This window comes from Podarcis tiliguerta (assembly GCF_965153285.1).
Source record: "Podarcis tiliguerta genome assembly, chromosome: 3".
Lineage (NCBI taxonomy): Eukaryota > Metazoa > Chordata > Lepidosauria > Squamata > Lacertidae > Podarcis > Podarcis tiliguerta.
Window position 1 is genome coordinate 57,998,747 of NC_139536.1, and position 27,142 is coordinate 58,025,888.

The 27,142-nt window shown below is 42.7% G+C and overlaps 1 protein-coding gene across 1 annotated transcript in view; it reads right to left on the minus strand.

Moving 5' to 3' along the window:
• The window catches only part of AIG1 (androgen induced 1), a 79,420-nt gene that overhangs the window by 38,762 nt on the left and 13,516 nt on the right, over positions 1 to 27,142 (minus strand). Inside the window, exons 2-3 of the mRNA XM_083435113.1 lie at positions 22,627 to 22,782; positions 16,327 to 16,428 (exon numbers count right to left, since the gene is read on the minus strand). Of these exons, the coding sequence (XP_083291239.1) occupies positions 16,327 to 16,428; positions 22,627 to 22,782 (258 nt within the window). The remainder of the gene's footprint in view (positions 1 to 16,326; positions 16,429 to 22,626; positions 22,783 to 27,142) is intronic.

The window sequence follows — 27,142 nt, forward strand, 5'->3', positions numbered from 1 at the left end:
AACAATCTGAGGTGAACATAAAAGGCTGGATCCAGGATTGTTGAGACCAGAACATCACTAACTGGATGCTTCTGCAGGTGGATGGGATGGAGAAGGCATTAGGCATGAAGACATTAGGCATGAAAAGGCAGAAAATTTTGGGAATTTCAGGTACCAAAAGAATATGGTTGGCTTCAGGTTAGGATTGGTGAACCTGTCTCTCTCCAGAAACCATTGGACTCCAACTCCCATCAGCCCCAGCCAACACTCTGCCAAAACCAAGAAACACGGAACAACAGGAGTTCATTCAGACCAACCCCAATCCCAGAACAATATCACTGTCCACATTCAGACCGTATATGAAAAATCAACACAGCAGTAAGATAAACATTAATCATGGGATAATAAAGAAAAATTACAGGGTGGGATCCGATGTAGTGACAATAGCCTTCTAGTTGTGCAACAGGGCTTTTCCTTTATCTCCTCCCCTCTGCAGCCCCTTGTGCACCCTTAAAATTTGCAATGGAGGGTTCAGGGACCCTTTGTAACAGATCTGAGGGGCACATCAAGAGCCAGAACGGGGAGAAAAGGGGCTGGACATCCGGTTGCACAAGCAAATTTCTTTAGGCAAGTGGGTGGACATCACTGGATGTCACCCATATTGTATTAGAGTGGGTCACTGACAGTACAATTTAATGCATGCTTACTCAAAAGGAAATCCCTGGTGTTCAAAAAGGCTTACTCATAAGTAAGCGTGTACCAAATTGCATCCTGAGATATCTGAGGGCTTGTGAATTACGTGATATTTTGTATGCAATTGTGATATATAGATAATATATGGTTTAAAATGAGGCAACTATTGAAAATAAGGGCCAGATTCAACTAATCCAGTGCCCTAGCAGTGCAAGGACTCCTGACAGTGTAATGGTGCTTGTCCTTTTTTCCTGCTCCCCTGCCCCCTTACGCTTCCCCCATATCCACTTTGGAGGGTCAGGAGAACCCCCACAACAGCGCAAGTTTATTCCGTTTGGCAAGTGCAACACTGAGTTCCCACTTATTATTTTATGTGTGCTTTTCTGAAAGAATCTAACCCTTAAGGTGTGGGATAATTTATGTGGGAAGATTTATGAGGAAATATTCAGTTATTACTTTTCATCACCTTGATGGTTCATCTTTCAGGACAAGTTACAATATTCCTACATGACAATATTCCTACATGCTGTTGTGGGGAGGAAGCAGCAATGCTGCCGTGTCTGTGTAAGTCTTTGCAGAAGGACAGAGCAATAAATCAGGTCAGGCTGGAGGTCACTCTCCTCTCAGCATGCAGAGATAAAGCAGAAGTGCTGTGTGGAAGGCGTGGGCTTCATGAAGAACTCGACAGAGGAAAGATGAGAGAAGCAGGAGACTGGAGAGGAGGAGGAGAATTGTCAGGATGCAGTCCACTCCACTTGTGGGGTGGGCAGCTTGGGGGAATGGAGATAAGAGGATAGAGCCCTATAAAGCAGCATCCAATGAAAGGTGAGAAGAGAAATGGATTTTGGAAGGGGGGCTCATATTTTGAGCAAATAAGAAAGGAACAAGAAAAGGTTATTGGAGTCAAGATCCGGTATAACAAGTTCAAGTGGTGACCCTATAGCAGGATATTTGAGGAAACAGCGGAGGAGGCCAGTGACAAAAATGGAGTCTGGGTTCTTACAGCAATGGCCCCACTTGGTATACCTGAAGTAACAGTACTTTAGTGCTCTGAGGATCCTCTGGGGATGGATGAATATAACAAGTATGGTTACAGTTATTATTTGCCTCATGGCCACCTCTCTATCCAGAAATATGAACTAGGCATATCCAACAAAACCACAATATTTCTCTCTCTCTCCTGGGATTGACTAGATCATGCTTGTCTTCTATTATGGGAAATCTTGGCTACTTTTCCTTCCGTTTTCTGCAAGAACCAGATACTGCATACCTAGATTTTACACACACACACACACACACGTGTGTGTTATTTTTTTAAATTGCCAGAATACTCTTTCAAAGCAGCACCTGAAAGCGAAGGAGAAAACCAGAAGGGAGCATGCTAAGGAAACATAGGGAAATGGCAATCTAGCAAAAAAAAATAAAAAAAAAATAAGGGCATTCAAGGACAAAGGGAGCCAAACATGTCAATCATAGGTTGCTTTGGTGCCAAAAAAATTAAAATAGCCTTTTCTGTATTAGGAACAGTTATCAAATCAAACAGTCTGAAATGTTCAAGGTTCCCCTTTGCCCCCATTTTACTGGGCACAGTGCTGTTCTTGCCTACAGGTGAAAACTCACAAATTGCATAAAATACAGTTCCATATGAACAACTCTCACACTCACAATGCCTTCTATTGGAGCGTCATTGTATTTTCTTATACAGTAATGTTATTTCCGGGGGGGGGGGGGGAGAATTGCCCATTAATATAGAAATGAAAATACGCAAGTATCCATGGCTACTGTTGTGATCCCAGCAACATCATTTGTACAGCTGTGAATATTTGTTATATTGCCAATTACGGCACAGCCACAGCACTAGGGAAATGACTAGCAAACACTGGTGCCTTATTTGGAAGGGGGTATTTTCCAAAGTAAAAGCAAACTTTTATTTCTGACTTTGCGACCTTTGCAATTTCACTTATTTTTTTTCCTCCCAGCAGATGACCACCGAGAAGCATTTGCAGTTTTTTCTTTCAGGGCAATCAGATACAAATGACTGACAGAGATGTGTCCAGTAATGACAGATTGTATAGATCAGGCATCCACAAACTCGGCCCTCCAGATGTTTTTGGACTACAATTCCCAACATCCCTGATCGCTGTTCCTGTTAGCTAGGGATGATGGGAGTTGTCAGGGAACTGCCATCGGCAGGACAGGAGGTGCAAAGGCTCTCTGAGGTAGAGAGAGACGTAACACCTGAAGAGGGAACCAGTAGGGGGCGAACAGGAACGTCAAGGGAAGGAGAGTCGGAGGAATGGCTCAGAGACGCTTCCAGCGAAAACAGTGGGGAGGTCTCAGGACCTCCTATAGGGACACCCGTTCCTCGCCGGAAACTGTCACGCAGAGAGTCCAGAAGACGTGTTTCCGTTAAGGAGCTTTTATGTTGGAAACGTTTCCGAAAGCAACCACTTTCGGATTCTGCTAGCGATTGACGCAGCCATGCTGGAGGGGCTCCGTCACAGGCAGAGGTTTGAGAACCTGTTCAAACTCTGAGGGACTTGCAGTTTACGCACAAGCAGCTCTTCATCCCATCACAGCAATCCGAAAGTCACCGAAAGCTAGCTTGTGCCAGGGAGAGGCATCATGAGCGAACCAGCCGGAACCGGAGGAGCAGGAGCAGCTGGAGGAGGTCCAAGCCTGGAGGAAAGGTACAGGACGTTGGAAATCCAGCTTGCCTTGCAGACGGCGAGGCTGGAGGAGAGGAGGGCTCAGGATGCAGAAAGGGGGAAGGAGAAAGCCACCCCGCTCACCAGAAAGATGCCAGGATTGGTGCAGAAATTTGGGGGGGACCCCAGAAACTATCATGCCTTTAGGACAGAGATGCAATACGCTCTCAATCTGCAATTTGATGACTTCCCTGATGAGGAATCGCGAGTGGCTTTTGTAATTAGCCATCTCGAATCAGGGGCGAAGGACTGGGTTAGACCCTTGATGGCAGCAAATAATGAGATCCTAAAGGACACAAGGAAGTCTTTTCGTGCCATGGACCTGATGTTTTCCAGCGACATTGAGCAGGGAGGGGTGCGAAGGCAGTTAATGGCTTGCAAACAGGGGAACCGGACTGTCCGTGAGTACTGGACTGAGTTCACTATGTTGATTCATAGATTGGGGTGGGACCTGTCTGCGGAGCCCATTCAGATGCTTTTCGAAGAAGGGCTCTCTTCGTCCTTAAAAGATGAACTTTCCCAGACCCCCAGAGCGGAGTCTATGGACCAGCTGACTAAATCCGCGCTGGCCATAGGAGCGCGCCAGGAAGCGAGGGCTTTGGAGAAGCGGGAGGGGAAAGGAGAACGTTGGAGGGAGCTCCGCATTCCAGACATTCCAGAGCAGCCTTTCCCGCCGGCAGAGCCGATGGAAGTGGGAACAGCGCGGGCGCGCGCAGTTTCAAACCTCGGTGAAGGGCGGAAGAAGGAGGGAAAGAGCGCCAAGAAATGTTATCTCTGCCAACAGCCAGGACACTTTGCCAGAGTCTGTCCACGGAGAAAGGAATGGCAAGGCATGGCAGGAGCTGTTGGGGGAGAGGAGGAGGAAAGCAAGGAGCAAGTAAAAGCCAACGCCTGGCTGCCGTCGGGGCACAGCAGCCAGGCCCAAAAGCAGTGAAAGTGCCCTCACCAGAACCTCCCAGACCTGCTCTAGTGATAGAGGTGTTGCTAGAGCTGCCAAACGGACACCCCCTACAGATCAAGGCCCTTCTGGATTCAGGCAGCTCCTGTAATTTCATGAGTAAGGAGTTCGCAGCTGAGCACCAGATACAAACCCTCCCCTTAAGTAAACCCCTGCAGGTAACCACGATTGACGGCAGAGAGCTGTTGGGAGGAGAAGTGAACCAACAGACAGTCCCCATGATAATGAGGGTGGCAAGGCACACCGAGAGGATAGCGTTTAATGTGGCCACCTTGGGAGGAGCTCCCATCATTTTGGGGATGAGCTGGCTGGCACTACACGATCCTCTAGTGGGCTGGCATCAGAGGGTGGTCTCCTTTGGGTCAGCGCATTGCCTAGAACACTGCAAGCAGGGGAAGGATCCAGGGGAAGCCAGGCTCACCCTAGCTGGGATGGAGGTAATGAATAAAGGGGAGGTGCCTCCGCAATATGCAGATCTGAGCAACGTATTTAGCGAAAGGGAAGCGGACAAACTGCCGCCGCATAGACCCTTTGACTGTCAAATCAACCTACTCCCTGGGGCTCAACTCCCAGTGGGCAAGCTGTACGCCATGTCAGACAGGGAGATGCAGGAGCTGAGGGAGTTCATTGACAAAAACCTGAAGCGAGGTTTCATCAGAGAGTCCCGAGCGGTGGGGGGCAGCCCAGTGTTTTTTGTGGACAAAAAAAACACAGATAAGCCGAGGCTTGTAGTGGACTTCAGGGCGCTAAATGCCGTGTCGGAACCCCTGGCGTTTCCTATGCCCCGAATTGATGACATTCTGACCAGGGTGAGGAAGGGGAAGATTTTTACAAAACTGGACCTGCGGGGGGCGTACAATCTGATACGCATAAGGAAGGGGGATGAATGGAAGACCACCATGTTCACCCCTTTGGGAGCATTTGAATACCTCGTAATGCCCTTCGGTCTCCAAGCCGGCTCCGCATGTTTTCAAAGTTTTATCAACCACGTCTTGGGACCTTTGCTCTACAAGAATTGTGTGGCCTTTTTGGATGACGTGTTGGTGTATTCGGAAGATGAAGAGCAGCATGTGAGGGACGTGAGAGAAGTGTTGGGCCGGCTGCAAGCCAATCAGCTGTGGGTGAAACTGGAGAAGTGCCAGTTTCATGCCAAGGAGGTGGAATTCCTGGGGTACCGCTTGTCAGACAAAGGATTGGCCATGGATCCAGGCAAGGTCCAGGCGGTGCTGGAATGGAAGACACCGAAGACCAAGAAGGATGTGCAAAGATTCCTGGGGTTTGGGAACTTTTATCGGAAGTTCAAGAACTTTGCACACTTGACGGCGCCCATCACCGACTGCCTCAGTAGCAAGAAGAAATTTGTTTGGACGGCGGAGGCGGAGCGAGCTTTTGAAGAACTGAAAAGGGCTTTCGCCTCGGAAGAACAACTTCTGCATGTGGACCTACAGAAGCCCATGAGAGTGGAAACAGACGCGTCAGACCGAGCGGTAGGGGCGGTACTTCTTCAGCCGGGAAGAAATACGTCGGAGTGGAGACCGTGTGCCTTCTTCTCGAGGAAGCTGAATAAGTCCGAGCGGAACTACACGGTGTATGACAGGGAACTACTCGCCATTCACGAAGCGTTCCGGAGGTGGAGACATTTATTGATTGGGGCACAACACAAGGTGCAAGTGTGCACCGACCACAAGAATTTGGAGTATTGGAGAACAGCTCGAGTACTCAACCAACGACAAGTGAGATGGGCACAGGAATTTTCCAAATTCCACTTCGAGATTTGTTATGTACCAGGCCCAGAGAACGTCAGGGCGGATGCTCTCTCACGCAAACCAGAGTATTTGGAGGGGGAGGGGGCAATCGAAGAAAGACATGTCATTCCTGAGGACCGCTGGGTGTGTGGGGCGGCGCTGGTGGGGAGACGAGAACTGGTAGAGGAAACGGAAAATGACGAATATGCCCAAAATAAGCTCAGAGGTCTCAGGGGAGAGGGTGAGAGCCCGGAGGGTTTTGAGGAAAGAAACGGGGCATTGTATTACAAAGGGGCACTGTATATACCAGAAGGTGAATTGAGAGGGAGGGTACTCAAGCAGTTGCATGATAGTCCCACGGCGGGACATTTTGGACAACACAAGACCATGTGGATGGTCACCAGGGAATTTTGGTGGCCCAAGGTGAGGGAAGATGTAAAGGAGTATGTAAGAGGGTGTGACCAATGCCAGAGGGCCAAGGGGGAAAGAAGGGCGCCGGCAGGGTTATTAGAACCATTACCCACGCCAGAACGGCCTTGGGAGGCGGTATCAATAGATTTTATGACGGATCTGCCCAAATCCAAGGGGAAAACGGCCATTATGGTAGTAGTGGACCTGTTAACTAAGATGTGCCACTTTGTAGCATGTTCACATGCAGTCACAGCGGAAGAAACAGCGAAGTTGTTTGTAGAACACATCTTCCGGCTGCACGGCGCCCCCTTGAGGGTGATCTCAGACCGAGGCAAACAATTTACTTCCAGGTTCTGGAGGAAGCTCATGAGCTTGCTGCACGTGGAAGTCAATTTTTCGACTGCCCGGCACCCTGAAACCAACGGGCAGGCGGAAAGAGCAAATGGCATCCTCCAACAATATCTGAGGTGTTATGTCAATGACAGAGAGAATGATTGGGTCGAAAAGCTGGCGCTGGCAGAATTTACCTACAACAATGCGGAGCATGTGTCCACAGGGATGAGCCCCTTTTTGGCCAATTACGGGTGTCACCCCAGGGCATTCCCAGGGGAGGGAGGCGAGAGATGGAGCGTCCCAGCGGCCGAACATTTTGTAGAAGAGATGGAAGCGATCCATCGTCAGCTTCAGCTCAACTTAGAAAGGGCCAAGGCACAATATAAGAAGCAGGCAGACAAGAACAGAAGGGAAGGTGAAACAATAAGGGTGGGGGATCAGGTGTGGCTGTCCACCCAAGGGTTGCCGTTCAAAGGGGGTTGTAAAAAATTAAGACCCAAGAGATTGGGACCCTTTGAGGTCATTCAGCAGGTCAACCCAGTGGCTTTCAAACTCCGGTTACCCAGCCACATGAAATTGCACCCAGTGTTCCACAGGTCGTTACTGTCACCGTACAAGGGGGGAGGTGAAGGGGAGTACACCAGGGGACCAGTCTTGGAAGAGAGGGAAAGCAGTAACCATGTAGCGGAAATCCTCGATTCCAGGTGGAAGGGCAATCAGGTGGAGTATTTAGTGGCGTGGGAAGGGGAACCGGAGTCAGAAAACACCTGGGTGACTGCAGAGGAGGTCAATGACGAGGTTTTAACAGAAACGTTCCACCAAAGATTCCCGAGGAAACCACAGCCGGTAGCAAGGTTTAGGAGGGAGTATTTCGGCACCACAGACGAGGAAGAGGAACTGGAAGGATTCGCGGAGTCGGAGTTGGAAGAAGGAACGGACTCAGATGACGAGGAGTACCGAGAGACTAGGAATCACAACAAGTGGAGAAAGGTGTTCGAAACTTCAGACGATGAGGAAGGTTCTTTCCGGGGTTTTACCTCCTCCCAACCAATAGGGGAGGAGACGGGAGGGGGTGAAGGGGGCCCTGGAGGGGAGGTGGATGTCAGGGAACTGCCATCGGCAGGACAGGAGGTGCAAAGGCTCTCTGAGGTAGAGAGAGACGTAACACCTGAAGAGGGAACCAGTAGGGGGCGAACAGGAACGTCAAGGGAAGGAGAGTCGGAGGAATGGCTCAGAGACGCTTCCAGCGGAAACAGTGGGGAGGTCTCAGGACCTCCTATAGGGACACCCGTTCCTCGCCGGAAACTGTCACGCAGAGAGTCCAGAAGACGTGTTTCCGTTAAGGAGCTTTTATGTTGGAAACGTTTCCGAAAGCAACCACTTTCGGATTCTGCTAGCGATTGACGCAGCCATGCTGGAGGGGCTCCGTCACAGGCAGAGGTTTGAGAACCTGTTCAAACTCTGAGGGACTTGCAGTTTACGCACAAGCAGCTCTTCATCCCATCACAGGAGTTATAGTCCCAAAACATCTGGAGGGCTGAGTTTGGGGGTGCCTGGTATAGATCAAAAGAACAGTCTAATATGTGTGATTTCTTCAAGATTTATGTTATTTATATCAACATTTCTAATTTCTTGCTCAGTAATTCTGAAATCCAAGTGAAGTGGCTTAACCACAACAGAGCATTTGCAAGAAGATGATGAAACTACACTGGGAAACCAGAAGACAGAGCATGTCTTCCTGAGGCTCATTCCCAATTTGCAAACCATGGTTTAGAGGAGGCAGCTAATGCAATGCCTGTGCTGTATCACAATGGGATGCAGTCCTCATTTCTTTACAACAAAGGAAGAGGGTTATTTTGAGGCAGAAGGCTGGAGACTATAGATCTATACTGGGATTAATGCATATCTTCTCCCATGTTAATCTGCCGTTGTTTACCAAGTCTTGGTCTCATATGCTATGTACTTAGGACGTAGCCACATGGAGTATATCATCATCATGCTATCAATAAATAATACTGATTACTGCTTCTAGGCAGTTGGGATCCAAATAATTACTTTAGGTGTGCTTAAGGACTTGGGCATATGGACTGTGGTTTCTGACTTGTTTTCTTTTAACAGCAAATGCTCATATGCCATATTAAGAATACATTTTGGAAATCTGCCCATTTTCAAAAGTGTGTTGCCATGTGGTACTGGGGTGAGAGGACAGTTGCTGTTCAAGAAATGGAATTAGTTGTGAGTTGTTCGGATCCTTGCCATTTAAAACTTAAGCCATTGCATTTCTTTCTGATAGCATGAATGCATAGTATTTCAGGCATATACTAATGCAACTATCTAGCAATCAGATAACCGAGAACAAATTAGATTCAGTCAAAGCCTCAGATATAATATGTACTAAACATATTATCATAATAGTTTTGTTTTTTAATGGCTTTATAGTTCGGATGGTGGAACACTCATACTCCCTTTAAGTTCAGAATATGCAGGAAAATGAGAGAAATTTCTTTGAAAAATCAGTTACTCTTTGTGACAATTTTAATAGGAAACTTAATGAAACTGCAAGAATGTATGCCTAGTTGGGCTAAGTGAAATGTCAGACCTTCATTATATAATCTGAAATATTTCTCTGTTCCTTTGTAAGCTTTCTACCCAGTAACGTAAAGCACATATACTTGCCAACCTGGGCTCCTTTGTGATGAAGGGCAGGATACAAATTTAATAAATAAAATTAAAGCTTGCCAGTCTACTGCTATTGTCACCTCTTCCTTTCAGTATGTTGTTTCCTCTTGTTTTATATTTTCCTGAAATTGACTAGATTTCATATATTACAAAAGACACTTAATGAAGTTAGCACAGTTGTTTGCTGCCTTGCTTCTGCTATACAAAGACACGTTTCTTAGTTTTAAATGCTTTTCCTTCTACCAAGATGCCATAACAGCCACATAGGTTGTAGATCTTTGGTGCCAGAACTTCCCCAGAACTCCAGTACTCTATAAAAACAAGTACCAAAGCAGCACAAGCTTGTGTCCAAGATGCCTGATAATTTTTACCATGTTGAGACACACTTTTGAATAGCTCAATTTACAATGAAGCCACTTATCCCACGTAGCTGAGGCTTTATCAGTCTGCTCTCCTGCCATGAGTACTTTCTTCCCTCCTCTAGTGAAAGTTATTGTCTAACCTGATTCGTATTTCTGAGTATCACCAAGAAAAAAGACCAACATTGTGATTGAGGAAGTCCAGTTTTCTTCCTGGCATAAATTTCAACAACGAATCCTACATTATGTACTTTTTCTCAAAAGTATTATAGCTATACATACTCATCTCTCTCATATAAATACCTCATAATAATTCAAAAGATACTACAAAAATGTGTTTGGATAAGATATAGTAGATCTGGACTCAAAGCAAATTTCAAGATAACTTCAAGAGAGCACAAACTTACAAACATTTCTGCAGGAAGTTCAGGTACCAATGCAATACATATCTTAGTCTACGCTACATAAGGGAGGGCTCATATTGCCACTATTTCCCTTTTTTACGTATTTGTTTCACAAGAAATATATGTTAAGAGTACAATGCAGTATCCCACATTTGTATTAAGATTTTAGCATTGGTATGCCATGAACCACCCAGTCAGTAGTTCCTCCGATCTTGTAGAGCAAGCAATCTTCTGAAGACTTGGTTTTCAACCAATTGTCATAGTGAACATCACAATTCATGAAAATAATTGCCCACGCCTACTCAACTGCAAAAGAAGCAAACATTAGCACCTGCACCATTCATTGTAGGCTACTTCATGGGAGAAAGCTGTTTCGAGAAAGAAGGAAAGACAAAGATCACACCAGGAGAACAGCATTATTTAATGTTTGAAGAAGTTGTGGAAGTAAGTCTTACAAAAAGTAGGTATCTGCAAGGTGCTGTGGCCACTTGCACTCTTTGCCTCCCAATTGAGGCATACAAGAGTTGAGTGAATATAGGCAACAATTTACCAAGTAATGACTTGCATGGATCTACTCAGTAAGCCAGGAGGTATAGAAGGTAAGAGAACATGTTCACAATTTCATTCTGCCTGACCTCTGAAGACAGCCCACTGTCACTTTCAAACATCTAGTATGAGCACATGGCAGGACAGAGTCTCAACAAAGATGTGCTCTCCCAAGCCCACATTTCCAGCATGTTCACATTCCTGTCTCAGTGAGATCTATGCTGGCTTGGTCATGTCCACAGAATGGAAGATGGCAGGATCCCCAAGGACATGCTCTACGGGGAGCTGGCATCATGCATCATGCCAGTTGGCAGGCAAACTCTGTGTTACAATGATGTCTGCAAACATGACATGAAGGCAGGCAACATTAAACTTGCCCTGTGGGAATCCCTTGCAGATGACCGCAACGCCTGGAGACAATCAGTCAGGTCATCTATCCACAGCAGTGACCAAAGGAGGAATGACTGCTGGGAGGAGCGCAGAAAGAAGAAACGCCATGGTGCACCTACACCAGCACAACCAGACACCTACATCTGCCCCAGTTGCAACAAAACATGTAGCTCCTATATCGGTCTCTACAGCCACAGCAGGCACTGCAACTCTCCAACAGTTTGAGTTCACCCTTGAAGGCACACTCTTCTATTGAGACAGATGGATGCCAACAACCACATCAGCACTATAGCAATACCTCAACAGTCTTTATTATTTGAATGCAATGCTTTTGGCAGAAATGATGCTCGTTTCCTTAAGTAGAAAGAAAGATTTGCTGCTAACCTACAAAAACGTAAGTTGATTTCATTATTACCCATACATGATTTTCTTTCTTTTTGTACTCTGTTACAGACAGAAGGCTTTTTTGCAGGGGGTGTGTATGTCACTGGACAGTAAGTCCACAAAGCTCTTGCATGTGTCTTCAATTGAAGGAAATGTTGCCTGCCAAACTTAAACCAAGTTGATCATAGGTTTGTTTGGTGTTTTTTAAAAAAACAACAACCAACCTTAACACTACCACCAAGAATATTCTAAAAGCAAGTGAAGGAATCCAGTTGCTATGGAAGCAAATTAAACAAATAAATGAGCTACCATGAAATGCTAATATATAAATACATATTGTGGTCTGCTTAAGTCATATTTACCACATTTCTTAATTGTAAATAGGCAGGTTTTAGCTTACTAAGCAGGATTCAAAAAGTGCAATGGAGAACATTACTTTTTTTAGTAAAAAAACATCTTTGTAAATTGATCTGAATGCTTACCAAGGAAGGAATCTGAAGGTAACACTATGCTATTTGCTACATGTGCAAAGGATAGTTGACAAGGAACTGGCGTGCTAAAGGAGGATAAGGAAACTGCATAGAAGCCTAATGATTTATTTGCATCTGTCTTCACAGTGGAGGATGTAGGGTACATCCCTGTGCCTTAACTATTTCAGGAAAGGAGTCTGAGGAACTAAGGAAAATGGTAGTAACAAGAGTCTAACTCTTTTGCCTTACTGACAAATGGGCAAACCACCAGGTTCAAATGGCATCCATCTAAGATTCATCAAAGAACTCAAATTTGAAATTGTTGACCTTCTACCCCAAATATGTAACTTGTCCCTAAGATCAGTAGCCATCAGAGGACTGGAAAGTGGCCAATGTAACACCAGTTTGTTTGTTTTTAAATAAAAGGGATCCAGGAAATTATAGGTAGGTTAGCTTAACATCTGTTCTGGGAAAACTGGTGGAAAGCATTAGTAAAGATAGAATTTAAAAGCATATAGAAAAACAAGTTTTGGTGAAGTAGAGGCAGCATGGGTTCTGCAGACGTACGTATGATCTATCTAACCTCTTAAGAGGTATCAACAGGTATCTATGCAACCTGGGTAAATGGGAAATACAACTCAATGTAAGTAAGTGTGAAGTGATACACACTCATCTCTTCTTGACCACTTCAATACGGACCAAGTGCACTGCTGTATATAAGCTATGAAAAACATATGTTTAAGGCTAGATGATCTTTGGAGTTCTGCAATTCTATGATTCTAAGAGATTGAGCATTCATTAGGAAATCAAGTTCAGAAGTTACCACCTGTAGCATTTCCCATTTCTTCCCTCCCCCTGCTGTTTTGTTATTCTTGCCTCCTTATTCCACTACAATATAGACCCATACAAATCTTATTCAACGTAGTTATCATCATCTCAGCAACGATTAAACTGTAAACTATTTTAGATCAGCCAGAATGTAAAGAGGTTAATTTAATCAGAAATGGCCTCATTGCTATTTTTTAAAATATATATTAAATTTGTATAATGTCCTTCATCTGTAGATCTCAGGCAGTTCACAGCATAAAAATACAAGTTAAAAGCACATTATCATTTAACCCCTATATACTGTGTGTCTTTATATATACGCATATCGATCTCTCTGTGCATACAGAGTATTATTTATCCACCTTTTCTATATCACTGTTACTATTTCCCCTTAATGTGCAGTATCAGAAAATTAAAGCAGAAATTTTAGTACAACTGTGGCAGATTCTTACTTAGCTCATGTCATTTAACAGTCAAAGTCCCAGATATAATATCCTGTGTTGGAAACTGCCCTGCGATTACCATGTTTGTTTGTTTTATTAACCTAATTTATAGCTCAAACAACATAGCAACATGCTGTGGTGGGTGGGGCTGGGGAATCTACAAAATGAATTCCATTAATTCTGATCACATGTTCTGAAGATAAAATTTATTTAAAATTAGTTGGTTTTTCAAACACAGGCACAAATATGACCAAGAACCTGATTCTGTGCTAGATACTTTGGAAGCTGGCCCAGTAGCCTACACCAGGGCAGCAATAGCAAGATGTACATATACTTTTAACTACGGGATTTTAGAAAAAACTTGTGGAACTGTAGGTGGGGATGGGGTTTGGTTGTAAGGTTACATCCTGAAAATGGGCTATGTTGAAATCGGCTGGATTTGTTTCTAAGTAAACCAGCACATAAGCTTGAAAGCTTCTTGGAGCTCAGCCAACACAGCACTCTAAACCTGCATTTGTTTTAAATTAACCAAGAAATTCACGTATTTTAAAAGGACAAATATTCAGAAAACCATTAAGGAAGCTCGGCCTGTTCCTCCCAGCCAATTTGTTCTTTAATACTATCACCCTCCTTAGCTCTTTCCTTGAAAACATTCCTCTGTTTTTGATCTGTAATTAAAGCAAGGATAACAAATAACTGATGAATTGCAAATAAGCATGAAGATGGCAGAATTATACAAACCAAGGACTTGAGTTTCAAGGTTAATGGATGGGTGGATGGTATGTCAACAGTTGAGCCACATGAACATAAACAGTAAAGATGACTGTTGGGTTCATGCCCCTGAGGCCAGAAAGTTGCATTGAAGGCAGAGAGAGGAAAATTTTCAGTGGCATCAATGGCATAAATCCTATTCAATGGGTAGAATTATTGTAACATAGTAGCCAAGGCACTCGGCTGCAAGTTAGGAAGCCCTCTATGCTAACCCTCTAGTTTCCCATGATAACTGCCAGTTACCAAGAGGAAGAGGGAGTTCAGTGTGGTGGGGATGCAGTGGCAGAGCCAATCTGCCAACCCCATGCCACCAACCGCTACTGCTAACTCCACTTACAGGCAGTAAGACCCATTGAATTTGACTGGACTTACTTCTGAAAAGACTTGGTTAGGGCTTGTACTATAAGTAGTCGTAGGGAAGATAATATCTCTTAGCTTTGGTTGCCTATCTGTAATGTAATTTATGCTGTTCTTCTTTACAGAGTTGTTGTAAGGTTAAAATAAATCTGTCACTAGTGATAGTAGAAATTAAATCCTCAAACTACCGTATTCATTTTTGAATGATTCCTAAAATGGTTTATTGTGAACTACCTGAACCTATTAAGGTCAGTCCCTTAGTGCTCAGAACAATCACCCTAGCTGTTATTGAACACAACAAGTCAGCTAACATTATTCCCTTACTTTTCACCTGTGTTTTTACCTCAAAAGCTGATGCCAAAATGATGGCTCTGTTCCTCTGTAAAGTGTTAATATGGCCCCATGCTAAAAACAAGAGATTTCTCTCTATTACAAAGAAAAGGAAAGGGGGGGGGGACTTCATAATATCATCCCAGATGTGATGCTATGATAGACAAAGCATCAGACTGAATTAGAATTATCAATGAAGATAATGAGATAGCTAACACATCAGAAGCCATTAGGCAGTGAAGTGGTGAAAACCCCCAACAGCCAAATGTTTCTATAGTCATAGGAACATTTGGATAAACAGAAACTGACAGGACTTAACCATTTGTTTTTTAAATGGCTTTTAATGAGGCCTGCTGCAATGTTAGAAGTTGGAAATAAAACAACATGCCAACCTACACTTCAAGAATTGTGTACGAACGATGTGATGTGACATCAAGTGTGCCAGGCACATTAGTGCCCCTCCCCAAGTCTTTTTTAATTGAGACAGTTTTTTCCTCCTTTCCCTTTGGCTGCTTTTTTGTGGAGGGTATACTGCTTTGTTTCCCTGTGTTTTATTTGGAGGGGGCGTGTAGATATGTTTTTCCAGTTTTGGGAGGTTGGGGTAGAGCTTATGAGCATCACCAGTTTTTCTTCAGTAAACTGGGTATTTTGCGGTGTCTGTGATTTCTAGTTGTGTTCCCAAGGTCCAAAGGGTTGAGGACCCCAATCTAGAGCATTTCTGGTGGGGGGGGGCATCAGTAGAAGGTGATTTCCCCATCCCCTTCTCCCACTGGCAGCCCCCAATCCCTCCAAAACACCTCTTCCATTGGGACATCTTCCTGCATGAGATGGGCTGTGGGGAAAGAGATAATCACTGAAAACTAGGAGCACTTTTTGGGTGACTCAGGGGGCCACCAGGGAGAGACTGTCAGGAGTGGGCACTTCTCTGTACAGAAGTATTTGTTTATATGAAAAGATAACACAGCAAAAGCTGTATTTTAAATTTTATCTACCATGTGTTCTAATATTCTTTGACTACAGACAACCAGAAGATAGCACCTGTTCCTCAGAATATAACGCAATAGTGTTGAAAAATACTCTGGGTCACACACTTAGCCCTGCACACAAAGTCACACTTCTCCTCCTGTCCCCACAATTGCAGTTATTAATTTCAGCAAAATGGGAGTCTTCTCCATGTGTGTAAGCTTCCTGTGCATTTTATAGAACTGATTGGTCAAGGGGCAGGGTAAACATGCAGCTCAGAGCCACCTCTCATCATACTTCTACATGAACACCGCTCAAATCTTTGGTAAAAAGATACCTTATTAATATTGTGTCATATACACAGCACAAGAACTAGTACAGTTAAGTTTAAATTAGATGAGGGTTGATCCTCCAGCTGTTACAGAAAACCTTTTCTTTCTTAAAAAATCCTCTCTGTAAACATCTTAGAATATTTTTCATCGTGCACATTTCAGCATATATGATCTCAACAATGAAATAAACCAATTAACAATGTTCTTTAAAAGCAAGGAAAGCATTCTGGTCATTCTACTCACCATTCCATGATTCAGCCAAGGTGGTATAAAATTATCAAGGAGCTTTGGGTAAACTAGTTCTCTGTCATAGATGTAGATGCTCCAAAACATTGTTACGACAAACTGGAACAAGGAGGGAAACAGAAAGAAAGAGAGAAAATGTTTGTTCTTTGTTAAAGAAAGGCTAAATACTGTATTAACATTTAACACTTCCTTTTAATGGTGTAAAAATAAATACACTGCTGTTGTTCTAAGAGAAATTTCCTTTTAATTGATTTAAATGCACAGTATATATCTGGCATAGCCCAATGCTGTGTCACTGGGGATAATCTCTCTGCCTATTCTCCAGATAGCGGTCTTGTGGTCAGAAGTGAATTTTGCCACATAAAGCAGTCTATCCACACATGCTATCCTGAGACATTACATAGAAAATCTGGAAATAGGCATAATATTAAAACATGGGAAATTGTTTTCTTCCCTTTCAAAATTTCCACATTTTTTAAATAAGTGAAACTTTAGGCAAGATTTCTTTTTTAACTACTCTTTAATTTAAAAAAGCATTAAGTTCTTGATTTGTCATCCAACAATTTGGTCATTTCATATTCCAAAAGCATGTACATCTTCTGTCCTACTTTTTATATTTAGGTTATAAAACACATATTCTGATATACAAGCCTCTGAGCTAGTAACAATCACACACAATTTTTGTGAAGTCAATAATGGTTTCGCATGCGAAGGAGTTCATTTCGAAGTAGAGGGAGCTAGTAAGTATTGTCCTGATTCAAAACAAGAACAACTCGAATACCCTGCCCATCATTTACGGACACAGCAAGAATTGTAATCAAGTCATGCCAATGGAAATATGTTCCGTTTTGCTAAAGTCAAATGCATGCCAGCTGGCTTTATTGAGCAAGAAACAATGAATTATTATTGTTTATTAAATTTGTATATTGCCCTTCATTCAAAGATCACAGGCCAGTTCACGAGAACAGGGATAATCTGAATGTACAAGAGAAATTATGTGGATTGCTGACAGGAGCTTCAGGTCGAGAACATGTGACACCGTTGTGAAAACATCTGCACTAGATGCCCCTCTACTCTGAGCCAAGGTTCAAGGTTCTTGTATTAATCTACAAAGCCCTGAACAACTTAGGTCCAGGGTACCTCAGGGATCGCCTGAACCCTTATATCCCAGCTTGATCACTGAGATCATCTGCAGCAGTGTCTCTGATCGTTTCCCCAAGTTGGTGAGGCTCATTTGACAACAATAAGAAACTGAGCCTTTAGTGTCATTGGCTCACTCCTGCAGAATACAACGCGGGTGCTGCTGCAGTCTAAACCACTGAGCCTCTTGGGCTTGCTGATCAGAAGGTTGGTGGTTCGAATCCCTGCAACGGGGTGAGCTTCCATTTCTCTGTCCCAGCTCCTGCCAACCTAGCAGTTCGATAGCATGGCAGTGCAAGTAAATAAATAGGTACCGCTCCGGCGGGAAGGTAAATGGCATTTCCATGCACTGCTCTGGTTCGCCAGAAGCAGCTTAGTCATGCTGACCACATGACTCAGAAAACTGTCTGTGAACAAACATTGGCTCCCTTGGCCTGAAAGTGAGATGAGCGCCGCAACCCCATAGTTGCCTTTGACTGGACTTAACCATCCAGGGGTCCTTTACCTTTACACATCTGATTACTGATCTTTGTTTTTAACTTTGTTGTTTTTAACTTGTTATGCTCGAGCTTTCCAAACTGTTTGTCACGACATGTTAGTGTGTTGGCTGCAGTGTATAGGTGTGTCGCGCAAATGCTCTCCACACTCTTCCTAAGGCTGGAAAGGGGCTAGTTTAACCTCCGGTTTGCTAGTAAAACTGAATTACTGTGTCATGAAATGATGCATGTCTAGAAAGGGAGTCACCAACATGAAAACTCTGTGTTATGCTTTTATTGTATGGCTTTATCTTATTTTTACTGTTGTAAACCGCTTTGATACATTTTCATGATAGAGCCATAAATAAATAAATAAATTAGTTTATTGTGCTCCCATATTTCAAATGCACAGAGGATTGCTGTCATAGTTTGGAAGGAATAAGTGTTGTAAGTGTTGTGAATATGAACTAAATAGCCTACAATGGAGGTTCATTTGCCTGAGTTTTTGACGGGAACATCTATTGTGACCTTTTCAATCACCCAAAAGCGGAACTTTTGCTTAGGAAAACAGATCTTCTCTTAGCCATACAAGAAGAATTTGGGAGCTGTTCTCTCAATGCTATACTAGAAAGCTTCTCTCTCAATGCATAGCGCCCTAGCTTCAAATATATTTGTCCATCTGTTAGGATGAGTACTGATGCCTGCTCAAGCTAACTTAAGATTTGTGCCTGGAAAAATAAGTTATGATGGACCACATGCAAGGCACTGCAAGTAAAAATGCTCTGCAAGAAGTAGCTCCCTTTCTTGTGCCAATACTGGGGTTGGCACACATCCCTCCCCCCCCCCCCTTTTGCTGCAGTTGACATGCAACTGACTGAAAGGCAGGACAACGGAGAAAATGATACAAATCCCCTGTTTTTCTAAGACGACATATTGTACTGCAAGGGGTTAGGGTGACCTTGTGAAACACAACTGGCATATGAAACATGCATCATGAAATGAACTTTTGGGGCTACATTAAAGAAACAAAAACAGGCTTGATATTAATGAATTAAAGTGAGTTGAGCTGAATCATAACGGAGTGAGTCCAACAGAGTTGGCGAGCACATGAAGTATCTTGTGAAGCAACAAAAACTTATACTTTGCCAGTGAGGTAAAAGTGAAAAAAGAGAGAGCAGAAGATAGGAAGTTCCATCTGTCTCCTAACCAAAGTCATCCTATGGATGGAAATGGTTCAGCAAAACTGGCTGCAACCATCTGGTGTTCCAGGTGGCCAGATTTGTTTAACGAAAGCCCAAAACACAGGTATGCCTGGGGTACGAAAAGGATGCATAAAAGAACAATTCTAATTTTAGTCAGTTTCCACTTCAGAAAATACAGGCATGTAGCTATCACACAAATCAATTTGATTTTCTTTACAAATGCACATACAACAATGGGTAGGTTTCTCTCCAACCAGGCCTTTGGCTAATTAACATTTTGTAGCCTTTTAAATGAGTTTTTGTTTTATTATGCATTTTGTGTTCTCATTTTGGATTTTTATGTTGTGAACCAGCCTCTGACCTTTGGATGAAGGGCATTTGTTTGTTTGTTTGTTTGTTTGAGCCTTTGGATCCTCTACTCCATATTTCGGAGAGATCCGATTGGATTTTACAATTCAAATCTCTAACAAAATTAGAACACCCCTACAAACCATCATGCTCCTCTAAAAATCCTGTGAAACCAGCCCAGAAAATAGCTGATAATGCTTTGAGAACTAATTAGTGCAGTAACTCTGAAGCTAATCAGAATCATAAAACAGTGCCTGACACATGTATCCAATCAACTGTTGAACACGGGGGGGGGGGGGGAGAGAAAACAGAGAATATGTGTTTCATGAGAACCCTGCTTGGCTCCCTGTTGTGCAGCCTTTAAGCAGTCCCGAAAACGTTTTTTCTTAATTCCACCAAGTTTTCTATTGATTTCAGTGCTGGCCCTCTATATATGATTTTATCTGGTGCTGCTTTTATTATATTTGTTCAGTTCTTTAGTTTAAACATTTATATTGTAAACTGCCTTGTAAGAACATGTCTTTATTAGAAATAAAATGAATGCAGAATACTGTTTTTCATCAGTGGCACCAATTAGATTCCATGGCTTTATTTGCAGGATGTAGCAAAGCTCTTCATTGTGAGACAAAGGCTTACATAATCATGCCCGATGCGTGGAAATGCTGCCTTGTGAACGTGCATAATGCATGAGGTTGTGACATTACTGTGAAGTCATGCAAAATTAAAATGTGATTTTCTACATCTCCTGTGAGTTTCTGCATCTCCTGCAAATACATCCAGCAATCAGGCAAAGTTGCAATAAAGATAAATAGTTCTACAACCAGGGCCTTCAGTTCCTTCAGCTTCTAAACAAAACTTGTGAATGATTTGTATAGCTAGAACCAGCTAGCTTGTAATATCCAGTCTCGCTTCCCAGCAGCATGGGCAACGTGATGAATAATACGAAGAAAACAATGTCCCTCTTCCATGGTGAAGAAATATTTCCATTTCCCTATTCTACTTTAAAAGCAACATGACAAGGTGTCATCTGACTAAGAATTTGAAATCAGGAAACAAACTAGTGATTCAAAAAGAGGGAAGGGTTCTTCTTAATAACAACAACACACATTAGTGCAAAGGTGGTTGAACAAGATGTAGCTGCAATTTGTCATTCTATAAATGTTGATCTTTTAAAAAGCTTAATTAGAAAGAACAGAATTCAGTGTTGTTTTTTTAAAGAACATAGTAACAGTCATGTGGAATGGCCCATCCGGCAACCTGGTCTCACAGTGGCTAACCAGATGCCTGCGAGAAACCTGCAAGCAAGGACCTAAGCACAAGAGCGCTCTGCCCTCCTGCAGTCTCCAGCCACTGGTATTCAGAAGCACTCCTGCCTCCATGGAGCCAGAGCATAGCCACACCACCATGACTCCACAAGTCTCTGTAATCCTCTTTGAAAGCCATCCAAGTTAGTGGCCATCATTGCCTCCTGTGGGAGTAAGAACCATACCCATGTGTTGCTCCAAGTACTTTCTTTTATCTGTCCTGAATATTTCAGCATTCAGCTTGAGTTCTAGTGTTAACGAGGGAGAAAAACTTTTCTCTATCCACTTTTCCCATGCCATGTATAATTTTACAAACTTCTATCGTATCACCTCTTACTCTAGCCTCAAATGCTGCGACCTTTCCTCATAGAGGAGTTGCTCCATTCCACTGATCATTTTAGTTGCAATTTTCTGGACCTTTTCCTACTCTTTTGGAGAGCCTCTCTCTTATTTAGACTGCTATAGTTTCAGTGATCATGTATAAGAGTGCAAGTTTGATTACCCAATGCATTGGGTTGTCTTCCCCCTTACATTTCTGTTTTATCTCATTTTTCACATCATCTGTTATGATGCTGTATTGCTATGAGTAAAAGAAAAACTAACTGAAATATAATAGTAGGAACTGAAAATAAGGTTAAAGGACAAAAAACGTATTAGACACAACTAAATGATGCTTTCTATTCTTTACTACACACTAGCACACTTAGGGCTTCTAAAAATAACAATAATACGGAAGCCACTATTGCACACAGTATTTGAATTTAATAAATTGTGGAATTTTCTGCTTTACACATTACTGCTGTATGAATTAAGAATAGAAATAACAGAGAAATGTATAGGTTCTGTCCTTGCTTAAGAAGATGAGGAATTGTTGGAATTGGGGCAGTCCTACAGAGTGCTCTAAGATTCTCTCTTCTCCATCCAGCGTCACTGTTTAACACCCTCATGGAACTGCTGGAAGAGGCTGTCCAAAGACTTAAGATTAATGCCATCAGTGTGCAAATACCTCTTGGCTCTATTTCTTCTTTTCACCACAGTGAGAAGTAGAGAAAACTCTGAATTAATGTCTAGCATCGGCGATGAACTAGATGAGAGTGAATGTACCAAAACTCAATCCAGACAGGACAGAGATATGGGTGGATTGAGGTTTGATTAATCTGGGAGTTTGGGGCTTTAAAAGCTCACCTTTTGAGGCAGGTTTTATAAACTCGTGAAGTTTTTCTCCAAAACTGGTTGGGGAGAACTCTGCCAACATCTCTATCTGTGCCTGCTCCTACTGACCTCTATGAGGTTACTGACCTCTATGAGGCATTTCTTGATAAATTTCTTGATCTAAAACATGACAAATGGCTTTATGTGTGGCTACCTTTGAAAACACTGTACTTTCTGTGATGCGCATGTGTTCAAACCTGTGGTTGATTTTATTGTTTTTAACTGTTGTTTTAAATACTGTGTTACGAGCTACACAAAGTGGTCCTTTGAGGCATGTTTAATAGGCTATAAAGAATAAACATCACACAGAGAAAGATGAAACTGTGTATAGTCAGAACAACTCAGGAATGCCCCCAGCAGCAGCACCCCTACCTTTCTGAAGCCAGTGCACCAAGTGGGCCTTGTCCCCCGTGCAAGGTGGAGCAACCTTTAAGCTCTCTGCGTTGTTTACTGGGCTCTGGGAGGCTCCCACAAGATCTCGCAGGAGCCTCCCAGAGTCCACGTGAGACTTTCTACAAGTTAAATGTGTGAAAGTTGCTAGTCGACTGTATACTATGAGCTATGTGGGGGCTACATGTCTCAAACTGGAAGTTAATTACTTTGCATGGTACTTACAACTCCAATAGGGAAAGCTAAGACAGCCATCATCCAATCACGGAGGGAAATGAGTTTTCTTAGTTGTCTTTCTTGTTCTTGGCTGTCATTTCCTTTAGTAAGGAGGCTGGAAAGGTCTGTCAATACGCAGATCCCGAAAAAGACCGCTTGAATAACCTGCATTAAAAAATTAAAGATATATATTCTGTATATCTTGAAGGCTGTACAGTTCCAATAGCTTCATTATGATGTTGCGGCAGCCAGGCCAGGACATCCAAAGTTTCCATTCTGGCTGTGGATTAAAATATTAGAGTGCCAATATACACCATCTCTGCTGTAAATAAGACCAATGCAGTTGTTTTTACAGTAGTGATTTTGTTAAGCCATTTTCTAAGATATACATCGAAAATACCAGAGGTTACCCTTGCGTGAGGAATCTTCTCACATAGGAAGCCAAGCAGAAAGAAAGCCACAAGGAAAGGGTGTGTGGCAGTAATCAGGCACATCAGAAAAACCACTAACATGGAAATGAGGAAACAGAAAAGAGGCCATCACAAAGGAATTTTAGAACGCGATGCAGACAGTTAAAAGGGGTGTGTGAGAGAGAATTCAAGACAGAATCAGGGCTGGTGGATGAACATGACTATCCTGTTTGCAAAAGGTCTCAAGGTTGTCAGGGCTTATGGTCTAGAGTGCCACCAGTGCTAAATTCTTCAGAATGAGCCAGAGTTAACAGCTTTATAAGACCTGGTAGGACTCTGTTGGTCTCATGTCACCAAACCTCTGCTGAATTGGGTCATCTGATCCCTGCAATGCCACCATCTGGCCATCTGCAGAGGTGGTGCTAAAGTACAGCAGTGGTAGTTTGTCCAAAAAGCTAACATAGTAAAAGTCCTGCTTTTCACTATAAAAGTACCTACTTCAAAGTCCCAAGTGTTTCCCAGCTCCTCAACTCTATTCATAGCAAGATGAAATTTGAATAAAATAGAATGGGTGGCAGTTATCTTCAACCTTCCCTGTCAACACCTGAAACACTTAAGAAATGGCACTGCTCAAGTGTGGCCCACATAATTTGTTACGATTAACACTTTACCCTAGATTATATTATGAAGCTGAGCCTTTGATAGCCTGATCAGAATTCAGCAAGAATTCAAAGAATCTGCTAACATGCTTAGGACATAAAAGTTTTTTGGCTGCTTTTCCCAAAATGTGTGGACTGAAGACAGGACAGTAATCTCATCCTGGTTAGGGTCTGGAATATTAGAGATTTACAGCCAACTGATAACTAGCCAACTGATGTGAGGTAATAATAATGCTAACAATTGTATTGCCAGCTTTTCTTGACTGGCTTTCCAATATAGGATGGACATGGATCCAGCTTCCAACAGGTTGCTCATTTTTATCTGCAGAAATGAAATCCTATGCTTCCTGTAATCTAACCCAGTAATTGAGCTAGCAGGTCCCCAATCATATAAACATGTGTTCTTGTCTAAAAATGGTTGAAAGCAGCCCTGTATCGGGATGTTTTAAATGTCTGACGTTTTACTATGTTTTTATAAATACTGTAAACTGCCTAGAGTGGCTGGGGAAACCCAGGCAGATGGATGGGGTATAAATAATAAAAATATTATCTGTGTATCTGAAGAAGTGTGCATGCACACGAAAGCTTATACCAAGAACAAACATAGTTGGTTTCTAAGGTGCTACTGGCCACTTTTTTATTTGTTATATATATTTCAAAAATATTACTGCTATTATTAAATGTATTACAGCAGCTGTAATACAGCATTTCTTCTGCATGCAAGCTGGCTTTCAAACTGATTCTTTCCAGTATTACCTGCTTAGAATTATATTCCTGTGCCTGACCAACTGGCCTTCAGAAGCAGAGCAATGTGAAGGACAGCAACACAATTTGCAGGAAGACCCTAAAATAAACAACACCTTGCTGCAATGATGATGAAGACCATCTCAAAGATGTGACCACGTTAAGAGACCAATACTTTTCTAGGAATAATCAAGGATAGCTTACATTACTAAAACCTATTAATTGATTAAGCCTCACACTAAATGGCTGCCTTCATTCTGTCCACCTGTGAATAGGAATCAAAGGCGCCAGTCCTAGGCCTCCTTACCTAGGAGTAGATTCCACTGAACTAAATAGGACTTATGGCACAATCCTATGTCTTCTCAGAAGCAAGTCTACTTAGATGTAAAATCTTGTGCACTTCCGAAAGCTAACAATCACTCTTCTGCATAGAACAGACCACAGAAACCCTCATGAATACGAATGGGTAAGATACTTTAGAACACAAATTTGTTTCTAATTTGAATTATTGCTAAACACAATCTCATGGATATGGGAATAAGAAAATGTAGGCATATCCCAAGGAAATACTTATTAGCTATGAAATCAATGACAACATAGAACCGTCTCCCGAAGGCAATGGTGGAAAGCATCTTGACATCCCTTTTAATGCTAAGTGAGACAAGGCATTCCATAATGTGTGTTGGGGGACAATACTGCATTGGCAACATTTTGAGATATGACCTAATGGGCTTTTTATTTTTGTAACTGAGATTTTTCTTCTTCAAGCTATAAGAAAAGAACTGTTTCAAATAGCAGCTTCAAAGAAAATCACACACCCATTCTCTAAGGGGATATAAGTTGTACATTTCCTAATCAATCATAAACTAAGCCTGTCTCCATCAGCAGTGGTGTTATAAGAAGGTCACTGAGGGGATCCAGCCACCCATGCCTCCATTCAGCTAAACTGAGTATGTTGGCCACTTCACTACTTATGTCCCCAAACGCATGCAGCAAAGTGGACAGGACATGGATGGAGATATGTATCCCTGTATCATTTCAATAATGAGACACAAGTGTAAGAGACACATCTGATGAGCCATTTGGGGGGAATCTTTGCCAAACATCACAGCGTCTCGTGATAAATGTGTCTTTACAATCACATGTCCTTAAGACTACGAATCACCAGCCATTTCCAAATCACTTCCTCACATGTGGGTTAAGAAAGCCATAAGAACAACATGGAATAGGCACAATTACAAATGTGAAGACTTCTGTCATTCTTGATCATTGTCCATTCTGGCTGGTACTGATGGGAGTCCAACTACTTCTGGAGGGTACCAGGTTAGGGCAAACTGACCCTTGGAACAATCAGATGTCTTCCTCTTAGGTTTGCAGAAATATGGCTCTGAGGTAGACAAGACAGGGAAATGTGCACAATTCCCTCTTCATAGAAGGATTATGTGCACATTCTCTACAAGGCCTGGTGAATGTGCACAATGGCTGGTGGTTACACACATTAACCGCACAAATTATATTCCTCGTAATATAATAATAAAATGGGTTTGAATATGTGTAAAACAAACAAAGATTCAGGTGAATTCCTCAACGTTATAGTCAGAGCAGACCCTTTTAATTAATATAGATGGATGACTATAATTAAACAACCATGATGGTACATAGCTACCTGATCCAGACCTTTAGGCATTCTGGAGATCATTAATACCCAGAAACATTTCTCCCAGAAGGATGATTTGAATGGAAGGATATACTATCAACTCAAAAAGGCAGCAGCTGGAAATGGTAGCAAAAGCATTTAGATCTTTCAGCATGCAAAACAAATTGCTTGAAAACCTGCCAGGTCACATAACCTTCACCTTACAAGTCTGCCAGATCCACAAGTGTGTTTTTCCTTTGAAGCAAGCAGAATATGATTTATTTCCCTAGATTATCTGTTATGACTTTTCCTGTCACCTCTGTGTACTTCTTGTAGTCATTTGTCAATCCTTTGGCATGGTGTAGTGAGGTGAACACACATTAAGCTTAAGCATAAAATGTGGTTGAAGATACTATCAAATAAGGAAACATTAAGTCAGACAACTTATCTCTTTTACTACTGGAAGTGTGATTGACTGGGCCACTGTCCTTGAGATCAAACCAGTTAGTTCCTCAGCAGGTTTATTTCCATCTCGCTTCTTATAAAGTTTAGACTGGAATTAAATGGACAACAGTCACCTAATCCTATAGAATCCAGTGTATTAAGTTCAGATAAATCACGAGGGACTACGATATGGTTCTGACACTAAGCTGTTCAATGTTTATATATCTATGCCAGGTGAAAACTTCTTTCCCTTCTCATTTGCTTCAGGTCACCAATGGGTTGTTCTAGTCCCCAGCAAGCAATGTTTCCCACCGTGCACATTAATCAGTGGGGTGGAGGTGCTCACCTGACCTCCAGCTGTCCACATCCCTGCTACATCCCAGGACAGAGAGGGTGAGGAGTGAACTGGTGTTGATGCTGGCAGAGCAGATGCACTAGACTGGCTCCGCCAATGTGTTTGCACTGTGCCAGCCTTGCTGTCCTCTTGCTTCTCCCCATCTCCATCTCAGTATACAGCAGCAAACATGGGTGACTGGAGGTTAGATGAGCACAGCTGTCCCACCCCATCATCTACCACTGACATTAACTATGAGCATAATTCAAGAAGCAGGGAGGAACCTACTAAACCAAAG